At 35.5% G+C, this 23,303-nt stretch overlaps 1 protein-coding gene across 1 annotated transcript in view; it reads right to left on the bottom strand.

The window, feature by feature from the left end:
* Nucleotides 1-23,303, bottom strand: part of OLA1 (Obg like ATPase 1) — a 189,173-nt gene that overhangs the window by 70,442 nt on the left and 95,428 nt on the right. Inside the window, exon 5 of the mRNA XM_028125433.2 lies at nucleotides 2,936-3,111. Coding sequence (XP_027981234.1) covers nucleotides 2,936-3,111 — 176 coding nt within the window. The remainder of the gene's footprint in view (nucleotides 1-2,935; nucleotides 3,112-23,303) is intronic.

Raw genomic sequence — 23,303 nt, 5'->3', positions numbered from 1 at the left:
GAATCTATAGCATACACTCTCAGTGAGGGTGATATTACTTACAGAGGGGCAAAAGATTGATTCTTATGGGTGAAAAATACTTCGTTATTAAAATGGCTTGTGGCCCTCCAAAGCTCAACCCTATCCAACAAATCCTTACTCATTAGTATTTAATTTCTCTCATTAGTGAGAAATTAAATTAATTAATTTAAATTAAATTTTAATTAATTTTTTTCCTTAGGGATGTGATAATGAAAAAAAAGGTTAAGGAACACTGATCTATAATTTATTCTGAAGCTGCGGAATCTAACATGAGGGAAGTAAACAATGGAATGATCACAGTTTTGGCAAACAAGAAAATTAGCTTGTAATGCTTTCCATCTATCCAGAAAAGCTGAATGGGGAAAGGGAAAAATGAATGGGGAAAAGGTGTACAGATTTTTCTGTAAACACAAGTCCAAGCGATGCTTTCAAATCATGTACAGAAATTTTAGGAATGTTTAGAAACAAGAAGAAAATACTGTTACAAGGAATTAAAAAAGCACTCAACATTCTAGTTTTGAGAGGAAAAGCCAGGAAATCGTAGCCCAAGAATTTAAGAAGAACCTGATGCCCCTTTCTCCCATTTCAGTAAAAAGCAACATTGATGAAAGACATGTATATGACCTCACTGATATGAGGAATTCTTAATCTCAGGAAACACACTGAGGGTTGCTGGAGTGGTGGGGGGTGGGAGGGATGGGGTGGCTGGTTGATGGACATTGGGGAGGGTATGTGCTATGGTGAGCGCTGTGAATTGTGCAAGACTGTTGAATCACAGATCTGTACCTCTGAAACAAATAATACATTGTATGTTAAAGGAAAAAGAAGAACATAGCATGAGGGGAAGAATGAAGGTGGGGGAGTCAGAGGGGGAAACGAACCATGAGAGACTATGGACTCTGAGAAACAAACTGAGAGTTCTAGAGGGGAGGGGGTGGGGGGATGGGTTAGCCTGGTGATGGGTATTAAAGAGGGCATGTATTGCATGGAGCACTGGGTGTTATATGCAAACAATGAATCATGGAACACTACATCAAAAACTAATGATGCATTGTATGGTGATTAAGATAACATAACAAAATAAATTTTTTTTAAAAAAGTAACATTGCTAACTTTATTTTTAAGATAGTAATGCTTCTGGAAGACATAAGGATGTCAGTAAGTTTCAATAAACTAAGGGATGACTGCTAAAGAATTTATTCTAATCAGTAACCATGCTGTTTGGGGCAGATAAATTGCTTTCAATCCCAACATCTTTCTCACAACCTTTTTCCTTTTTAAAAAGGAATATTTTTCATACCCATACTTTTAATCCCCTTCTCTGTCCTAAATCTTAAACAATTCCCTCAGAAAAATCTCTCTCCTTTCTCTATTCTACATGATTAGGAAATAACTGAAATAGCCATGATGTTAAAAGAAGTAAGATGATTGGGCTTGTTCCAGACTACCAAGGAAATCAGTGGCCCAACACAGGCCTCCCTGTTTAAGATCAGGCACTGTCAACCATAATTTGCTGATAGTGTGCTCAAGTTTTAGAGGCTGATTCTGCAACTGATTTCTTCCTTAAGAGTGTAGAACTCCTGGGGCACCTGGGTGGCTCAGTCGTTAAGCGTCTGCCTTCGGCTCAGGTCATGATCCCAGGGTCCGGGATCGAGCCCCACATCGGGCTCCCTGCTTGTCGGGAAGCCTGCTTCTCCCTCTCCTACTCCCCCTGCTTGTGTTCCCTCTCTCATCTTAAAAAAAAAAAAAAAGTGTGGAACTCCTGGGGCGCCTGGAGTGGCTCAGTCAGTTAGGCGTCTGACTCATGGTTTCAGCTCTGGTCATGATCTCGGGATCATGATCTTGGGGCTGTGAGATCAAGCCCCTCGGTGGGCTTGGCGCTGAGCTCAGAGTCTGCTTGAGATTCTCTCCTTCTCCCTCTGCCTCTCCCCTGGCTCTCTCTCAAATAAGTAAATAAAATCTTTAACCAAAAAAAAAAAAAAAGAGTGGAGCACTCCCTAATCAACCGAGTTTTCCAAACTTACTACAAATAAATAAAAAAAGAAAAAGATAAACAGTTTCCAGAAAAAAATTAAAAATAAACACATCTATTAGAAATACATGAAAAATTAAAAAGATAGAAAATCTTTCCCATGACAAAAAAAACATAAAAAGCAAGTACAGTTTAGGGAAGATATTAGTAAATGCGAAAATATGTAATTTTTTTAAAGATTTTAAATAATCTCTACACCCAACATGGGGCTCAAACCCACAACCCCAAGATTAAGAGTCATACTCTCCACCCACCGAGCCAGCCAGGTGCCCCAAGAAAATACATAATTAAGGCCATTGTTTTTTAATGTAAAAGGCCATTTGATCATACTTAAACTAAAAGCTTCAAAACTGATTTTGAAACATTTATTATATTTTACTAATAATTACTCACTACAATGAGAAAAAACACATTTGAATATTAAAGACAATGACACGTGTTTTCACTCCATAAAGATTAAAATTATCTTTCTAATAGTACATTCATCCAGTCAACCTCTATGGAAGACCAATTCCTTGTATAAATCACTTCTTCAAATCCACAAAACTCATATTCAGTTGTTGCTCTAAATCTGTTAAGTTTTTCATCATAAAACTACACTTCTCTAACATTAAAACTTGAGAATATACATAGAAACCATATGAACACAATATTACTGCTAAATATGCCTTGCTAACAACACTTTAAATAGCCTGTCATAATGACCCTTTCTTTGTTGCCAAAAGAAAATGAAGTTTCTCCATGATTTTTTAACAGAAATTATCCTTGGATTCTAAAATTCCACAACAATATTAGGTATTTTATTTTATTAGATGCATTATTTAAAAAAAATTAATTAAAAAATAAACTCAAGTATCAAAGAAGCTGTAAATTTTTACTTACATATTCAGGTTTTAATTTTTTATCTCCTCCTCTCACAGCCACTTTTTCTAGTTTATCTATAATGGGCCCAATCATTTCCTCATCTTTAAGCTGAAGTTCTTCGTGTATTATTTCTATATCTCGAATAGGATCTACACTTCCTTCAACATGCGTGATATCATCATCTTCAAAAGCACCTAAAATAAATTAAAGAGAAGCAATCCAATAAACAAAACAGAAGGCCGTTATTAAAGATTCCTAGAAGATTAACAACTTACTCAAATTATTCTGAATTTTTGCAAGTAGGACATAGTATACATATCTTTTGTCCTATTTAATAATATTTGGGCACTAGCAACAAAACAAGAATTCAAGAGCCTCAACATTTCAAAACCTGATTGAAATAAATAAAATTATGATCTTTACAGAAAGAAAATTATGCTCCAGAACTACTGCTATTTTCAGGTTTGGTACATTAAAAGATACTGAATTCCAGGCATGAGAGACTGAAGTTCTAAACTGCACTATTAGGGTTTCCAAGGGAAACCGGATTTGGGGTGGGGGGGTGGGTGAAATCATCTGGCAGACCTCTTCCCTGCTTCAATCTACTTTATCACTGTGGTTCTGACGGTGATTAGATAATGAACCACTCAGACACACAATTTACACAGCAGCTAATTTCATCGGCCTGATTTGAGGGTATGGTTTTTAGGGGGCTATCAAAGAGGCAGATGAAGGTGCATTTGTCATATATGAGTGACAACCATTCACACTATCTGAACGAAATGGTGCTGGCCCTTATTAGAAACACATGCTATTATCACATATTTAAAGTGCAGTTGAAGCCATAATTTCAAATTGCCAACTGGAAACATAAGGGTAAAACAACCAGATATTACTGAAGCATGTGTACTGACTTTATGCCCTTTTGAAGACATAATGTGGCAACATAATTCAACTGGGATTTACTCAAATTACCAGATAAAGAACAGTATCACAAAAATGAACAAATACTGAGAAATATTATAAACAGAAAGCAGTGATAAACCCACAAAACAAAAAACACATTTATAAATAAATTAATTTAAATTACCAACTAGATTATATACCCAAAATGAGATGTTTTCAAACATAAAGCATTGATTATTTTAGATAAAGATATCATAGGAATCATGACAGTTTGATTGAGTTTAACAAGAGAAAAACAGTGACCATAGCTCATTCTTCCATACCAAAGACCAAGATATTGTCATTACAGGTTACAAAGAATTTTTAAATATAATTTTCTAGAATTAAAAATAATTAAGCTGTTTGTATTTCAATGTACAACTGTTCAGTAATATAAATTAAAAAACGTAAGTATATTGTTGCAATTAAAATATAAGTACTTAAAATAATACTTCAGTAGTCTTGGCATTAAACTGATGATATGTTAAATAGTGCCATACAAATTATATGAACAAAATTAGCAAGAAATGAGGATGTATATTATATCTTACTAGTAAATACATCAGACAGACAGTGATTTAGGTACATTTTTTGAATATTTGGAAAGTATGAAAAAAGTCTTCCTGGAAGCACAAGAATATTTATCATGTTTTGAGGCATCTTACACAAATGACACAATAAAATAGAAAAATAAAAATGAAAGCTTTGTGGCAGAGTAACAAAGACAGTATGGTCAGTTCAGTTATAAAAATAACTATCCTTTCTGTGACACTCCAAATGAAAAATAGCCTATAGAGTCATCATCATGTAAGAACCATTGAGTTCACTATAGCGATGTCCTCAACAACAGTAAATGCATCAGCAGGTTTTAAATGACAATTTCTTAACTGCAACCCTCAATTTTAACCAAGTAGATAACAGAAACTTAGGAACTACAATTCTTCTGGAAGCAAAGAATATAAAGCTCTCTGATCATCTGAATTAATCGAAAGAGAAAACCAGAATAAAGTGAAATACCACGTGTCTATCTTATAACCTTTAAATTATCCTCTAGATTACACTCTGCCTGGAGTCTGTCAAGGATTTGGCTGGAAAAGAAAGTTATGACTGTATCCTCACTAATCCATTCCCCTACTATAAGAAAAAAACTCAAAACACAGACCCTATACACTCTGGATTGCATTGTTGTTCTTATGCCTGAAAGTTGGTGTTATTATTATTATTATTATTATATTAATTTGTATGAGGTGGTAACATACTATGAGAAGAACTTCAATTTTTTTGATAAAAATATTGCCAAAAATTAAGATAAAAAATTAAGTGAAGAGAACATTAAAGTTACCCTTTAAAACCGAACAGACTTGTAATAAAATGAGGCCTAAAACAGCTGTAAAATATAAGCTACAGAAATTTGGTGGTCATATGGGCAACTTCCCAATTCTTAAAAAGTTTCTAAAAAGTTAGAGATTACTTCCCAAAGATATACTCCTAGGTCAACAAACTTCACTGTATACTTACATTAGAGCATTCTTCCACATCTTATCTGTTTTTGTACAAGATTTCGTGGTTAAAAGTAAGGGTTCTGAAGTCAGACAGGCTTACTGGTCATAAAATCTTAGACAAATAATTGAATCTCTAAGGATCTTATTTTCACATCTTTAAAATGAAGACGTTTCTACCTCTTAGAGAATGGAGATGATTAAATCAGATAACATCTGTGAAGTGCTTAGCAGAAAGCCCCACACATAAACTCTTTCAGTAATTGGGGCATATTCTATTTTTTTAAATGATGTTAGAATTAATAGTTTAGAAGAAATTTCATAGTAATACGCTCAAACATTAGATTTGAGTAATATCATTTCATGTCATTCAATTCACCTTGGAATAGGTTAAAATAAGTTCTGTGAGTTTATAGAGATTCCCCCATAATTCATCTTAGTTCACCAGAACATTTTTACCCTAGTCCATGGCCAAAGTTATTTATTTCAACTTCACTTTAACTAAAACAATGATTATTATACTTGTTAGAATTATCATCATTTCTCTTCGGGGGAAACAGTGTACTGGTAAAGAAGAGGACTTTACTCATCTTGAAGATTATACTATATCATACTGAATTGTTTGATTAGAAAGTTATTTCTATCTCAATTGTCTTCAGTCCTTCTGAATATGTCAAAGAGAAAATCTCAGTTTGATGTGTAGTCTTTAATATCTAACATTTATAAATTTATCTTTTTATCAACAGAGCAGACCTCAGTCTTAGAGCTTCTAAAGGCTAAAAAATTTAATAAATACATAGTTTTTATTGTATTTATTTTTATTATCTTAAATTTTGGCAAGTGATACTAATTTTCCACTTATATTAGTGACAAAGTTTCCTGTTTAATTTAGTCAAAAAAAATGAGATCACATTTTTTTATAAAATCAAGAAATTTCTGAAAATATTAATTATGGTCATTTTGGTGACAGGATTTTATCTGACTTTTTTAAAACTTCTTTGGTATTATTCTGTGTAAAATAAGCTAATGTGACAGCATGTACATGCAGTAGGGGAGAGGTCATGCTGCTGTGCAATACTTTAAGATAGTAAGGGAGGCCTCTCTAACATGACACTGGAGCTGAAACCAGAATGGCCAGAAGGAGGCAGTAATGTAAAGATCTGAAGGAAAAGGGTTCTAAGAAGGAAGTATAAAATCCCTAAAATGGGAACAAGCTTGAAGTGTTTCAGGAATAGAAATATGCTCAGTGTGGGTGAACCACAGCAGAGGATGGTAAACAGAGGTTAAGTTGGAGAAGTAAAGCGGTTCACATACATTTTTAAGTCATGGGAGTTTGGATTTTATTTTGGCTGTAATGGGAAGCCATTAATTGGAGAGTTTTAAGTAGAGAGGAGACAGGGTAATAAGATTTGATTTATGGAAAGAGGCCATTTTGGCTAATTTAAAAAGAACAGATTTTAAGAGAGGGGATAAGAATGATGGCAGAAATAGGGATCCAAAGGGGTATGTGCACCCCGATGTTTATAGCAGAAATGTCCACAATAGCCAAACTGTGGAAAGAGCCAAGATGTCCATCGACAGATGAATGGATAAAGAAGATGTGGTGTGTGTATACACACACACACACACACACAATGGAATATTATGCAGCTATCAAAAGGAATGAAATCTTGCCATTTGCAATGACGTGGATGGAACTGGAGGGTGTTATGCTCAGTGAAATAAGTCAGTCAGAGAAAGACATGTATCCTATGACCTCACTGATATGAGGAATTCTTAATCTCAGGAAACAAATGGAGGGTTGCTGCAGTGGTGGGGGGTGGGAGGGATGGGGTGGCTGGGTGATAGACATCGGGGAGGGTATATGCTATGGTGAGCGCTGTGAATTGTGCAAGACTGTTGAATCACAGATCTGTACCTCTGAAACAAATAATACATTATATGTTTAAAAAAAATAAAAGAAGAAAGATAGCAGGAGGGGAGGAATCAAGAGGGGGAAATTGGAGGGGGAGATGAACCATGAGAGACGATGGACTCTGAAAAACAAACTGAGGGTTCTACTAGAGGGGAGGGGGGTGGGGGGATGGGTTAGCCTGGTGATGGGTATTAAAGAGGGCACGTTCTGCGTGAAGCACTGGGTGTTATATGCAAACAATGAATCATGGAACACTACATCAAAAACTAATGATGTGATGTATGGTGATTAACATAACATTTAAAAAAAAAGAATGATGGCAGAAAGACTCAGTTAGGAGGTAGTAGTAGTAGTACAGATGAGAGATGACCAAATGAGTGGTAACTTAAAATAAAATAGAGAAGACGAGAAATGCTAGGGCAGGAAATATATTTTAGAGATGGACCATATGTAGGATAGAAGGTCATGACTGAAGATATAAAACTGGGAGTAATCAGGTATGTTTAAAAATTACGGGTCTGGATGATGTCATGTGAAGAGAGCACTCTAACACTCAGAAGTCTGATGGGAAAGAGGATTTGACAAAAGAGACTAGGGGGTGACAAAGTAAGATCTATCATTCAAGAAGATGGCCCACTTAGAAATCATGGTCACTTTCAAAGTTTCACATTCCAAGAAAGCTGGCATAAACACTGAAACAAACACTGACCCAAGTGCAAGTTGGTAAACCAACTGATATGGAATCATTGACACTATACATGTCAAGAACAAAATCTGTAACATCAAGTCATGTATAAGGCTTCAGGATTCTCCAAGACAGCTCTATGCCAAAAGACAGTAGAGCAATGTCTTTAGAGTTCTAAGGAAAGACAGTGACTCAAGAATTTTATATCCAGCCAGCCTGTTTTTCATGGATAGAGTTTCATAGGAATAGAGATTAATGGCAAATAGACTCTGCATTAATATACTCTAACATATAAGACTGAACAACTGTAAGAATTAAGTTAACAAAATAGAACATATGTATTATAAACTACGAAAAGTTAAGAATAGTAACACAAAAATTTGGAGACAAGGAAAAGTAGGTAAAAACATAAGTGTGCTAATTTCCTCATCTTTCCCAATATGGGATCAACAGATGGACAGATAAAGACGAAACAGGTAATTAAAAAATAGTTTCTCCAATCTTTTAGTGTTTTTTTTTTCTTAAGTCTAGCAGGATCATGTAGGAGGACATATCTCTTGTGAAAAAATTACCTAAAGTTCAGTCATTTCTTCTGTATTACTTTGGTCCTTTTTCTTTCTTTCAAACCCAATAAAATAAAATATAGTATTCTATTTCTTTTTTAAAATTTTTTAAAATTTATGTGAGAGAGATAGAGCATGAGCAAGGAGGAGAGGCAGAGGTAGAAGCTGACTCCCCACCAAGCAGGGAGCTGGACTTGGGCTTGATCCCAGGACCCTGGGGTCATGACCTGAGCTGAAGGCAGCTGCTTACCCAACTGAGCCACTCAGGCACCCCCGTAGTATTCTATTTAAAATAGAACATCAAATTCTATTTAAAATAGCACACTAATGATCATATTTATATAAAACTGTTTCTCTCTCAATAACACTGACCAAATGCTAATAAAATAATTCCTGGGCAGTGAGCTATTGAGCAATTTTTAAATCATTAACAGTTCTGTCTTCCTTCAAAGTTTTTATAATGAACATGCATTGTTTGCACAAGCCATTTTTAAAGTTATTTTTAAAACACAATAAACAAGTTTAACTTGCAGAAAAATTAGCACAAATTTTACTTGAAATTTTGGTTTCACAGTGACTAGCCATAAGGAGAAAATCACTATTACCATTAAAATTATTTTATACCTATACATTTTTATACATATAAAATAGGTGACTGAAAATAATACCAACTATAGTAAAGCTGCCTTATCAAAAGATTTGTTACAGAAGAAAATTAACCAGAAGCTAGGCTGAGACTGGATTCCATCAGAAAGATTTTTGTTTTTTAAGATATTATTTACTTATTTATTTGACAGAGAGAAAGACAGCAAGATAGGGAACACAAGCAGGGGTAGCGGGAGAGGGAGAAGCAGGCTTCCCGTGGAGCAGGGAGCCTGACGTGGGGCTCGATTCCAGGACCCTGGGATCATGACCTGAGCCGAAGGCAGACGCTTAACGACTGAGCAACCCAGGTGCCCCCTCCACAAAGATTTTTACCCATCAACCCTATGTTTCTTTTCATAACAAAGTACCTTTCTCAAATTGTCCCTTTTCTCACATTTCCAACACTTCTCTTTTGCTACCCAGCAGCAAAGACTTAATCTTTCTCTTCATAGGGAAAATGCATGAGATGTTCGGAATATCAAAGCCCCTTTTTCTTCTTACCCAATCTTCCTTCTTTCCAGCAGTAAAAGAGAAACAATACCCCTATTTATGGCCAATCTCTCTACTGTCTCTGCTATGGATCTTATCCTTTCCCAAGGAAATTCACTCCACAGATTGTTCCTTGTATTTCTTGAGACCTCAATCTATTACACCTCTCCCTCCAATATTTGTAGCATCTCCATTTCCACTAATATTCTCCCATTAACATTTAAGTCACCTTTGGACATGAATCCCCATTCTAGTATTGCTTTCTTTCCTCCAGTTCAGAGCGATTATTTTTTAAGATTTTATTTACTTATTTGAGAGAGAATAAGAGAGGGCATGAGAGGGGGCAGGGTCAGGGGGAGAAGCAGACTCCCTGCTGAGCAGGAAGCCTGATGCAGGGCTCAATCCCTGGATCATGACCTGAGCCAAAGGCAGTCGCCCAACCAACTGAGCCACCCAGGTGCCCCAGAGGGAAATGTTTAAAAGAACTGTCTGTACCTGCTCTACTTCTTTACTTCCTACTTAAAACTTAACGCACTGCAGTTTGGTATGCCTCCACCATATTATCAGAAATTGATCTCAAAAAGGATGCCAAGGATGTCAAGTAGCCATTCTTCAGGAATTCTGAGTGACCTCTCGGCAGCTAACTCCACTGACATAGTCTTTTTCACTGATTCCTTATAACCACATTCTCCTGATTTTCTTCTATTCTCTCCAGCCATTTCTTCTTAGGCTATTCCTTTTCTTGCTCTAACTACCACATAAATGCTGATGTCTCTCTTGGCTGTCTTTCTCTTATCCCTGTATTACACACTCATTAACAGAATTTCCAGTCCAGAACTCCTGAGTGGCTCCAGTATATTCTGAGGTCATAGCAAATAAGATGAACCAAAAACTCTTTTTGGTTATTATATAAATCATTTCTATTATAAAATCTATTCACTAAGTGAATAAATGCAAAATGTCAATGCTTATACTAAAGTTGTAACTTTTTTTTTTAAATATTTTATTTATTTGACAGAAAGAGACAGAGAGGGAACACAAGCAGGGGGAGTGGGAGAGGGAGAAGCAGGCTTCCCGTGGAGCAGGGAGCTCGATGTGGGGCTCAATCCCAGGACCCTGGGATTATGACCTGAGCCGAAGGCAGAAGTTTAACTGACTGAGCCACCCAGGTGCCCCCTAAAGTTGTAACTTTTAATATTTGTGTGCCTCATTTACTAAGAACCAGTCAAAAAACAGATACATTACTTGGTGAGATACATTTGACTACCCATATGGCATGGGACATTCTATATATTTACTTCCTGTGTGATGTGGCAGAAATGAGTTAACTATTTTCAATTATTATAAATGGGTTGAAGTTTGATCAATTTACTCATTCAAAGTCTAATATCCTTTTTTTAAAAAAAGATTTTATTTATTTATTTTAGAGAGAGAATGAGGGGGGAGGAGGGGCAGAAGGGAAAGGAGAGGGACAAGCAGACCCCCTGCTGAGCACAGAGCTAGAAAGGGGGCTTGACCTCACAACCCTGAGATCATGACCTGAGCCTAAACCAAGAGTCAGACGCGTAACCTACTAAGCCACCCAGACGCCCCTCAAAGTCTAATATCTTATTCCATAAAGACTTGAATAAGAAAGATAAATCTCACTGTTAAGGATGCTAAATCTAACTGGGAACGATTTTAGAAATAAAAATATACTTCAGAAACTCAAGAATTCAGTGAACTGCTTTGCTCTATTTCTACTTAAATTTGGTCTGTATTCAGTTTTCAGAAACAAAGCACCCTAGTTAGATGTAGAAATAGATTTTAAAATACATGACGTCTCTAAGTGTACAGGCTTCACAGCAGTACTTTATATAAACCACCTGTCACGGAAACCTTATATTCCAAATCACATGTCTAAAGTTTTCTTGGAAATAAGAGGGTATGTGGTCAAGAGCGACCAATTTGACTTATGTTTTTTCCACCCTTTACCACTACACAATACAGAGATAAGGAATTCCTTGCTATTTAACCAGTGCATAAACTGTCACCCCCTCAACACATATGTAAACCACAAGACGCTTTGCTAAATATAAGTTCCCCATTTATTTTTTTAAAGATTTTTTATTTATTTGAGAGACCAAGAAAAAACGAGAGAGCGCACACACAGAGGGAGAGGGAGAAGCAGACTCCCCACTGAGCAGACAGTCTGATGTGGGGCTTGATCCCAGGACCCCGAGATCATGACCTGAGCCAAAGGCAGATGCTTAACCTACTGAGCCACCCAGGCGCCCCTAAGTTCCCCATTTAAAGAAAGCTTGCTTATGTATCCAACAATACACTAAGTCTTTTGAGAATTAAAAACAAAAATCAAAATAATAGGACCTTGGTTTCAATGACTGGACAATGTGCTTGGAAAAACAAATATAATCTAAGAAGAATAATACTCACTAACAAGGGCTTTAAGTATAGGTTTAATTAATAATTATTCACCAAGGCCTTTAAATATAGGAAAAGAATAGTATAGGTAAAGAAGATGAAGAAAGGCATGACAAGTAACAGGGAAAAGCATCAGAGGAAAAAAATAAAGACTGAAATAAACAAGGCCTACTGGAAAGCTGAGTATAGTGAGAAATTGTAACGAGGAGTAGTAGAAGGTAAAAGTTTATTACATCAGGTAGGTGTGAAGGATAGGGAAGTCCAAATAGAAATATAAGTCTGGATCTCTACTGATAGCCAACAGGGAGCCAACACTGGTTTTTGTGGTAGTAACAAATGGAAAGCAGGATTTAGGAAGGTTAACCAGAAGTACGGAACAAGCTAAAAGAGAGTCGCTGTACTCTGCCGAAGTGCACTAGGATACTGACGGGAGATATGAGGCAGGCAGGATGAACAGTGAGACTTAACCGAAGACAACAATGTCAACTAGAGAAAAGCAATGAGAGAGAGTGACAGAGAGAGAGATATCATGACAAGGTTTCAAGCCAAGAGATCTTTATTTGCATTTAAGGTAACATCAATACATGTAAGATTCAAAGCCCAAATCAAGCACGAAACCAAAAGGTGTTATATAACTAAAGTACGGACTCTAAGAAAAATAAATAAATAAAAATAAAAAATACAGTACAAACCCTAGAAAAAAATTATTATGCAAATATACTGAATCTTAAATCATAGCACCGAAACATCCTGTATGCCACATTACTTCACATTCTTTCCAGTTTCTCCTATGTGGTAAAAATAAAGGTTTTGAACAACTGTATTCTAATCCAGAGACCTACCCCAAATCACTAAAAGGGTAGGGGCCATATTCATAAGCCAGTAGAAGAAATATTATTAAAAACAACGCTAGAAATCAAGACAAGGATATCCTGCTCAAAAAAATCTTTACCTTTTCAAATTTCTAATCCATTCTTCAAAGTCCCACCTTGTGTCAGAACTGTGATTCCCAACTTCCTTATAATTCTATAGGTCATTAATATTTAAAGAGAAGGGAGAGAGCTAAATTTGTATTGACAACTCACTTAACATCAATAATTTTATTCATAAACACTGGAAAATGCCAGTTCCTATTTACTTTCTGTAAATGACATGACAAAAATTCCTTATTGTATGGTGGAGAAGAATGGTTTAAAGCAGGAGTTAAAGCTGTTTATTGAATACTCCAGATGCTCTGATTCAGTAGTGTAGTTTAAGCCCAGGTTTACAGGTGCACTTTAAAACTCTAGTTTTAATCTACATAGCCCCTCCTCATCTTGACAATAAAAGCAATTTGAGCAAAAACAGAGTCTAATTCATAGCTGGACCTCAAGCTTGTAATATTTCTTTTTCTCTGTGTTAAATAAAAGGTGTAGTTTAAGCTACTTTCCTTAAGTTATAAAGTGGGAAAAGGGCATCTTGATTTATTATATTTACTTCAAAAATCAATTTACCTTCTTAAAGATATCAGAGAACAAGGAGAATCTGGGAACACAGAAAAGAACCAAAATTCATTCTGCTAACAAAATTCTGCTAAAAAGGATATAGATATAAACCTCTAAGGTTTCAGAGTTTGAAGCAAATGAAAAGGGTTCTATCAATCAAATTTTAATTACATTAAATGGATATATTTGCAGGCCTCTGGAGAAATAAAATATTTCATAAACATATAAAAGTGAAAATAATGGGTCTAGTAACATAAACCGTTAATTACTTGATGCAATGGCATAAGCGGAATAGCATAACTAGACTTGGTGGGTTGTACTTATTTACAATAACAAATCAATCAAAAGTAGCCTTTAAAGTCTTTAACTTTCATTTTCTAGGAGAAAATCTATTATTTGAGATATAGCAAAGGCCCCTATTTCAAATAATCCAGTCTATGCTTCAGGTTAATTGTTTAATGCTGGAATAGAAAATAGAACTATGAGTAGCTAATAGAATTTGCTTTTGCTTTGCTTCTCCTCTCTCTCCTCTCCACTTTCATTATAGGAAAACTAAATCCTGGCCAAGAGGAAGAAAAACTACCATCCTTCTGACATATTCAAAAATTAACCAAGGTTTTCAAAAAGCTTTATAAAATAAAATGCACATGTGGCTGACTTTGAGAGACCAATCTAAAATTACAGAAATTATAAATGACTTATGAAGGACTTTTAACAAAGTAGTTAATTTATATGGAAGCAATCAAACAATGCTAGAAGTAAAAAATCATCCCCAGGGGCACCTGGGTGGCTCAGTCGTTAAGCGTCTGCCTTCGGCCCAGGTCATAATCCCAGGATCCTGAGATCAAGCCTTGCATTGGGCTCCCTACTTGGTGGGGAGCCTGCTTCTCGCTCTCCCTCTGCTTGCTGCTCCCTTTGCTGTGCTCTCTGTCTTGTCAAATAAATAAAATCTTTAAAAAAAAAATCATCCCCAACTTTTGAGACAAATAGATATTTAGGAGAGAACAATAAAGTAGGCCAGTCAGGTTCTGAGACACCTTAGAAATTTTTATTATTTTCTCCTGATTTTAAGAGCTCATATAAGTTAAAAATGATGTTTTTAAGTAGTAACTCAAAAACAAAACATTAAGTAGGAAGAATGAGATGAACAAAGGGAAAAAAGATACAGATATAAAGACATGAAAATCAGGAAAACTGAAGCTTATACTAGTGCAGTAGCAAGCAAAAAAGCCTTTTGGTTATTACTGATACCACTTAACTGATTAAAAGCAACACATTACAATATCATACATATAATTCTTTAAATGTACAGAATACTAAAAAACTCTGCCTTACAGTTACTACTATTGTACTTATGTTGTAGATAATTAGATATCCACAGCATTAAAGAATCCTTAAAATCACTTAAAGTTATGAATTATAACCCAGAGTCAACACCTGTACTTAATTATATTCAATTGCTTAAGGCTTTTACATTTTTATTTGCTGAAACATATCGACTTTTTTTCCTATCAACTCTTTCCAAAGCAGTAGGCAGAAAGGCATCTTAATGAAAACTAATATTCATCGCTCAATAACATTTTCACTCCTTATTCTATATAATAGATAATTTAAATGTATAAAAGACAACTTTAATCAATATTTTAAATTAATATTTATTGAGATTCTGCTCTACCTCTAATGTTGAGCTAGCTGCTTTTGTTGTATTAACCTTTTCAACAACCATCTCACTAACTTCCTAATTTCTAAAACATCATTTACCCTTCTTCTGCCAATAGAAAAAGCCCTCTATAAAATGGCCTTGCCCCACCCTCACTCTCCACAAATCCTCAGTTCAGGTCAAACTTCTTTTTTTTTTTTAAAGATTTTATTTATTTATTTGACAGAGAGAGAGAGAGAGCAGAACACAAGCAGGGGGAGTGGGAGAGGGAGAAGCAGGCTCAGGGAACCCGATGCAGGGCTCGATCCCAGGACCCTGGGATCATGACCTGAGCCGAAGGCAGACCATGACCTGAGCCGAAGGGAGATGCTTAACACAGGTCAAACTTCTACTGACTCATGAAGCCCAGAAGATTCTTCACATCAATTGTCACTATTTTTGCCCACTCCCTTCCCTGGGTCTCAAAGATATATACCCTTTCCATTACAAATCAAATCCGCCCCTAAAATGCACAGTTTAATTCCCCTCATCTTACAAGACAATTCTAGAGGAGTCCAGGTCGAAATGTCTACCATCCCTGAGTCGTAAGAGGAGTTGTAGGGAAATAAAAGTATGGTAAAACTAGTGGCTTAATATTACCCTAAATTTGGCTCCCGGGAAGATCCATTTTTATACCTTTTACCGAGTTACGCTGTAAGCAGGGGAAAAAATGCAAAGAGAGAAATTAACAAAACCCAGAATGTTATCTTTACCACCAGTACTATAAGCAATGAATAAAGGAGTCATGCGGACTCTCTGCCATTCACAACATAAACTAAAGAGCAAATCAGAGCTTTAATTTTTCTAATGGTGTTACCCATTAATAGCTCAAACTGATCCATTCTCAATAATTTCATCTTACATCTTCAATGCTGTTACTAATCCTTCTGCATGGAATAGTCTTCCTCCCTATTTCTGCCTTTCAAGAAAAGTTACATATCTTTCATGGCCTTAATTAGATGTCACTGAAATGATATCTCCATGGTACCTTCTCTAACCATATCTGCTCTCTGAATTGTTAACAATATCAACTTTATTCACATGATTTGTAGCATGTATATCTAGTATTAGAATATGTGATTCTATCTCCTAGTAACCTAAGCTCAAGGATTCTGTCTTATATGCCTTTCTAGTTCTCTCCAGTGCCTTGATCAGAGCTGATACACAATTAGGCATTAGGTGAGGTGAAGAATAAAGGAATCAATGAATGAATGAATGTTTCAAGTACTCATTAGCACTCAGAATGAAAAACTGTTAGAGGGGAACTATAGATTCTAGATGAAGCTAGACATGCAGCACAACAGCAAAGGATCAATTTCACAGCACACAATAAGGTATTTAGCAAGTATTTCAAAAAAAACCAGTGCTAAGCATGTCAATCACATAAATTAAAAGAGTAAGTAAGACATAAAACACTAATAATAATGCAAACGATAACAGAAGGAGAAGTTTTTGTGTTTCATCTCTTCACCTTTGAACTGCTTGGCTATTAGTGATGAATACTCATTTAGTTATTTTCTGAGGAATTCTTGGGTGTACTGCACTGGATTATGTATTATATCATGATTTTTTAAATTTATAAGTCAAATTAAGAAAAAACGTACCTATAAACTGTAACTAAGATCAATAAATGCAAAAGAAAAGGAGAGAGAAGGGATTAATCAGCACATATCAGGATTGAGGAGGGACGTCTTGAATACAAATGAGGACTTTCAGGGACTGATAACAGCAAACAGAAGCAGAGTCAAGAGGACATTCCAAGCAGAAGGGAAATGTAAGTATGGCAGAAGTGATTAAGGGCACAGATTCTGGAATCAGACTATATGGATTCAAACCTGGGTTTCAGACTATTTGATTCATTAGTTGTGTGATTATATAATTTCTCTAAGCCTTAGTTTTCTTATCTGTAAAATACAGTTTTCTTATCTGTAAAATATAAAAAATGTAATACCTACCTCATAAGATTGTTCTGAAGATTAAAAGTGATAATATATGTGAAGATCTTAGGATGGTGCCTGGTATACAGTAAGTAATTAGGATATGTTAGCTCTAGCTCCACTGATAAATGGAAAGCTAAAAGCAAGTGTATACCAGGGTTTCTCAATCTTGACACTACTAACATTTTGGGCCATATAAGTCTTTGTTGTGGGGGGCTGACTCATGCATTATAGGATGTTTAACAGCACCCCTGGCCTCTACAAACCAGATGCCAGTAACACACACATGTGCGCACATACACACAAGCATGCATTCCAGCTGTGAAGATCAAAAACGTCTCCAGATGGGTGCCTGGCTGGCTGGTGGAGTGTGTGACTCTTGGTCTCGGGGTTGTGGGTTCAAGCCCCATGTCAGGTGTAGAGATTACTGAAAAATAAAATCCTTTGGAAAAAAAAAAAAGTCTCCAGACATTGCTAACCCACAGCTGAAAACCACTGGTGTACACTAAAAGACAAAGGTTGTCCTATATAGCAACCAAAAAGATACTACCCACAGGTGCAAACATGCAGATGTCAATTGATGGGAAACCTTATTTTTTTTTTAGAGGGGGAGGAGGGACAGAGGGGAAGAGAGAGAGAGAGAAAGAGTCTTAAGTAGGTATGGATCCTAACATGGGGCTCCATCTCACGACCTGAAGATCATTACCTGAGCCGAAATCAAGAGTCAGATGCTTAGGGCGCCTGGGTGGCTCAGTTGGTTAAGCGACTGCCTTCGGCTCAGGTCATGATCCTGGAGTCCCGGGGTCGAGTCCCGCATCGGGCTCCCTGCTCGGCAGGGAGTCTGCTTCTCCCTCTGACCCTCTTCCCTCTTGTGCTCTCTGTCTCTCATTCTCTCCCTCTCAAATAAATAAATAAAATCTTAAAAAAAAAAAAAAAGAGTCAGACGCTTAACCGACTGAGCCACCCAGACACCCCTCAATTGATGGAAAACTTCTAACACTGACGGAAGAGTTGAAATTTAATCTCTTACATTATAAAATGCCAATGGAGATTTTCAGGGAAGAACTCTTGTGATCTTGCTCTTGCTTGCTTATTCACTCACACTCTCTTTAAATGATTCTATCAGTTTTGTACCAGATCTAATAGTTTGGAGAAATACTGATGATCCCACACAAAGCAGTAGACTGTTGGCTACTTGTTACAGAAATAACATGAAAGGGGTCAAATCTAAAAAAAAAAATAAAGAAAATCTTTACAAAGATTTTTGTGTGTCTACTGGGTAGGAAGAATGATATCAAACAGAAGAAATGAAATGTGGCCAGTCATAAAATTGGAGGTATGTAATACCCAGTTAAAGATACAATTATAAGACATATTTTAAAAACATTTACTGAATGCTAATCACAAAGAGAATGGTGCCAGGAGCAGGAAGACAAATTTCAGAGATGAGAAAAAGCTGAATAAGATTAGTCTCTGCCTTCAAAGATGTTTACAATCTCATAGGGGAGAAAGATCAGCACATAATTAATAAAAGAAAGTAAATCCAGGATGAAAGGAAGCAGGGAGGGGGTCAGTTTTCAATATAAGCTGATGGAAAAAGACAGTCTCAAGGTTTCAAACTGGAACACTGGAGTTATGTAGATACCATTTAAAATTTAGATTAAGATTCATGTACAGGTTTTGAGAGAAGTATAAATTATTTTTTAATCCCATATTTAAGCATATTGATGCTGCGATAAGAGATAATATTGTCTCAGCTAGAGTTTGAAACTGGTGTTTAAATGCTAGAAAAATGTAAACATGTGACAGGTATTAATCAGTCAAGTAAATGGCTGGCTATTAATTTTAAAAATAACTTTTATAGCTTTATCTATAATATCAATGGATTATGACTTTTACCCAGTTTTTCTACAATATGAAGGAGGGGGAGTAGAAGGAATAGAAAAGGGAGGACTCTGGTGTTAGAACAGGAAAGTGATCGTTTGACTAAATCCACATTAAACAACAGGGAAGATATTTGTGGGTCCAAATGAAAAGTACTAAGAAGGTAGAGGTCCTAAAACCAGATAACATACCTCACAAAATTACATCCTTAAATAGAATAATCCACAGCTCTAACACAAGAGCTGAAACATGGAAGAACAGGTAAGGTCTAAAGAGATCAAAGACAGGCAAACAATCACACCTTAGGGAGCCAATTGTATAAGGTAGGTCCCTGCATCCCTGTAGTCTTCCAATTCAATCCACTCTGACTGACTCAACAAAATGGGTACCAACTGCCTGAGAGCATTCTAGAATTTTACTGCTACCCTAAAATCCTAAAGATCCGGCCATCACAATCAGTATTTAGGCCAAAGCAAACAATTGCCACCAGGTGGTGCCAAACCAAAGACAGTATCAGAATGGACCTGGCTGGGCCTGCACCTTGTCACACCCTTTACCCCCCCTGCAACTAGCTGTGCAGGTTCACCCTAGTCATTCCGTTGTCTGGCAATAAAGTCACCTCATATTTCATGCAAATGAAACTTTTAGACCCATGTAGTACATTATGGCAAGCATTAAGGGGTGGGTTACTGGGGGGGTGGGGAGGTGGTGGTTAGGTTAGGAATGACAATTGGGGCTTACTGAAGAAGCCCAGTTATAGTAGTACCACTTATCCACGGCTTCAGTTACCTGCAGTCAACCATGGTCTGCAAGCAGATGCTCTTCTTTCTGATGCACTGTCACTCGGTCAACAGTAGCCTAACACTACATCACAAGGCCTATATCATTCACCTCATTTCATCTCATCATGCAGGCATTTTATCACCTCACATCATCACAAGGTGAGTACAGTAAGATATTTTAAGAGAGGAAGACCATAATTTTCATTCACATAACTTTTATTACAATATGTTGTTTAAATTGTCCTGTTATTATTTTGTTAATCTCTTACTGTGCCTAATTTATAAATTAAACTTTATCATAGGTATGTATATGTATAGAAAAAAACAATATATTGCGATCAATACTATCCCTGGTTTCAGGCATCCGTGAGGGGTCTTGGAACGTATCCTCCACAGATAGGGGGGACTACTATACACAGGAGTAGATTAAAAATTTTTTGGCTTTATGCTTTACTTCATTAATATAAATGCAAATAAAGTCTTAAAAATAATAAGAAAATAAATAAGAACGCAGTATACTAAAAGTTCTAACTAAGACTTTAAATAGTTGAACATGAACACAATTAAATCTTCAAGACTTTCCCACATGGCTCTACTAATGAACCATGATCTTCAACAAGAATGAAAGGATTTGGTATCACCCATCCCCCTGAAGAAAGTTAAATGATCCTTTAGTTCTTTTGTCTTTAGAGCATAAAACATGGGGGCTATAGTAAAACAAAGTAAGACAAGTCTCCCTATCCCTTCCCCAATATAAAAAAAATATGAGTTTCTCTAAATCCCTTTAAATATTACCTCAAATTTTCCAGTACAAGACTTCATGGCAAACTTATTCCCCTCCATCTCCATCCTATCTCCTCCACCACCAGATTTTAGCACTGCTTATATGTTATACCTGTCAAGATCTGATGACTGTATGTTATGTATTCATCTGAACAGAACCACTACACTTAGTTACAGGCTATCATCAACCAATTCATTCTCTTGCTAAAATCAAGTCATCCAATTACTCCTTGACTAATCAAGGCTGTTTTGGCTTTTTCTTTTTTCAAAAGGTACTCAACAGCATAAACAGTTCACTTACAAGAAATGGAAAGGGGCTAATCAGCAGAATTATTGTTTTGCTGCTACAATTTGCAGTATTTAAATTTAGTTGCTGATTGGACTGAAAGTTTTATGATATAGCATATGAAACTAGTTTAATACAACTGTGAAGCTGTGTAGCTGTATTGTCTTGCCATGGCTATACTGGTCTACTTTGTAGGATAGACAACTGACTACTTTCTTTAAAATAAAGATATATTAAAAATAAGTTTCAGTATACTTTCCCGCATACATTGGTTTTATAAAGGTAACATGCTATTAATTCCTGAGCATTATTTTTTAAAGTTAGCAACTGTGTGCATACATACACATGTTGTAAAAACCTACAATTGCTTGGGGTTTTAATTTACATTTATTTTGGCTTCTAAGCAGCAATAAACTAAAGGGACATTATTTATTTATTTAAGAAAATAAGTGTTATCTAGAAGAGGTTATTTTATATAAATACACATTATCCCTCACATAATAAATAAAATAGTGGACACTATTTCTAAAATGGGGAGTATTTCAATTACAAGAATAATCCCATGTGCAAACTGTAACATGAATCTAATATCCGTCAGTACTGTTACTCATATATAGAATTTGAGAGATTATTTAACAGAATGACTAAAGACTAAAATCTAAACACTAAACTGAAACCTTGAATTTTTTTCACTAACAAGAAAAAATTTATGTGTCAAAATTTTTGAAAATTTTTAAGAGAGATGAGATCAATTCTTTAAACTGAGATTTACCTTGTTAAATGCAGAGATACTTTAACAAAAAGGACAGATCTTATTCTGCAGGAGGAAGAAATGCTTTTATAGTAAAATGAATAGTTAGGCTTTTTTAAAAAAACACTACCAGATTTCTTATACATTAAATGTTGTGCACGAATCACCAACAAGAACTTACACATAGAAAGGAAAACATATACACACATAAACAGGATTAAAACAATTTCTAAATCTTTTATATATGTGCACATATATTACATAAGTATTACTCTATAGGGACATATTTTGCATGCTAAGACCCATCTAGAAATTAAATTCTATACAGAATTGTAAAATCATACTTCCATTAAATGTCTGATAGAACCACTTAACATACACATAAACATTTCAGAAAAGTCTTATTTTCACAAATGCACTGACAAGGTATACAAATGCTAGTACATTTCAAACCAACCATGTTTAATTTCTAACAAAAAATGTTATTTGAGTAATTTTTTAAACAGGATTCAATCTGACTCATCTATACTGAAATTCAGGAAGCAAATAAATTAAAAACTAAAATACATTAACAGAAACCTAATATTCTTTAAAGCTGAATATTTCTCAGTCAGCACACCTGCCAATATATTAAAAATAAGAAAATCAACTACAAAAGTGATAAATCAAATGCCATGGTAGACTTGACTTCTCGAGACAGCATTTTCAGCCGTCTTTTGTGGCTTTGTTTGGCGCCATAGTCCTTTAAGTTTTGTCTTCATAAAGCCCTAACTAGTTGTAATCATTTGCAGCCTAATTGTGGACATTTATCTGCTTTTCTTATGCATAGAACATAGCTATTAAAGCTGAATGGTGATGGTGTGAAGTATAGGTTAAATTGGGTGAAATTAAAGCAAATTACTCCGGGATGTGGAAATCTGAAAATAGAAACCACCAATGATTTGCAACCCTCTTGATGATCAGCTTCACAGAACCCTAAACGACAAGAAAACTTACATATTTTAAAGTTAACTAGGTTTTTAAAAATAATATGTATAAATGTATTTTTAACTACATGCACTTCTTAGTAATGTTGGAAAGATTATTTGTTTAACTCAGCTGCAATGTGAAAAAGATCTCGGGTTTCTATTTTAAATAGTGCAGTTCATTTCTTAAATGAGATTTCCTTTCCGTCATATAAATTTTTACCTATAAAAATTCATCCAACTATGTCAAACACAACCTATACAAATTATCATACATTATTTTACGAGCTAAGTTTTAACCCTGAATAAAAGTATTAATGCTGGAGATAATATAACACTGAAGTTATAGTAATAAAACCAAATTAAAAATATAAACATAAATGTATTATAGCTATAGGCATATTTATATATATGTCATATATAAATCTGCATGTGTGACTAGCATACAGAAAAAAATATAGAGGCCTAGAAATAAATATAAAACATTAAAATACAAAAATATTACTTTCATTTATCTAAAATCTTACTGCTTCATCCACAGTTTGGATAAAGACAATAAAACATGTCCATTTGCACCCTGCATGTTTTCTTAGGCAAGCAAGCAGAGTAGTATAAAAAATTTACCAGATCACAATTTAGATGAACTTACTCTA

Source organism: Eumetopias jubatus, unplaced genomic scaffold (genome assembly GCF_037043125.1).
Source record: "Eumetopias jubatus isolate StellerSeaLion01/CBP00866 unplaced genomic scaffold, mEumJub1_p1.0 scaffold_3, whole genome shotgun sequence".
Lineage (NCBI taxonomy): Eukaryota > Metazoa > Chordata > Mammalia > Carnivora > Otariidae > Eumetopias > Eumetopias jubatus.
This window is presented reverse-complemented; position numbering and strand designations above follow the sequence as displayed.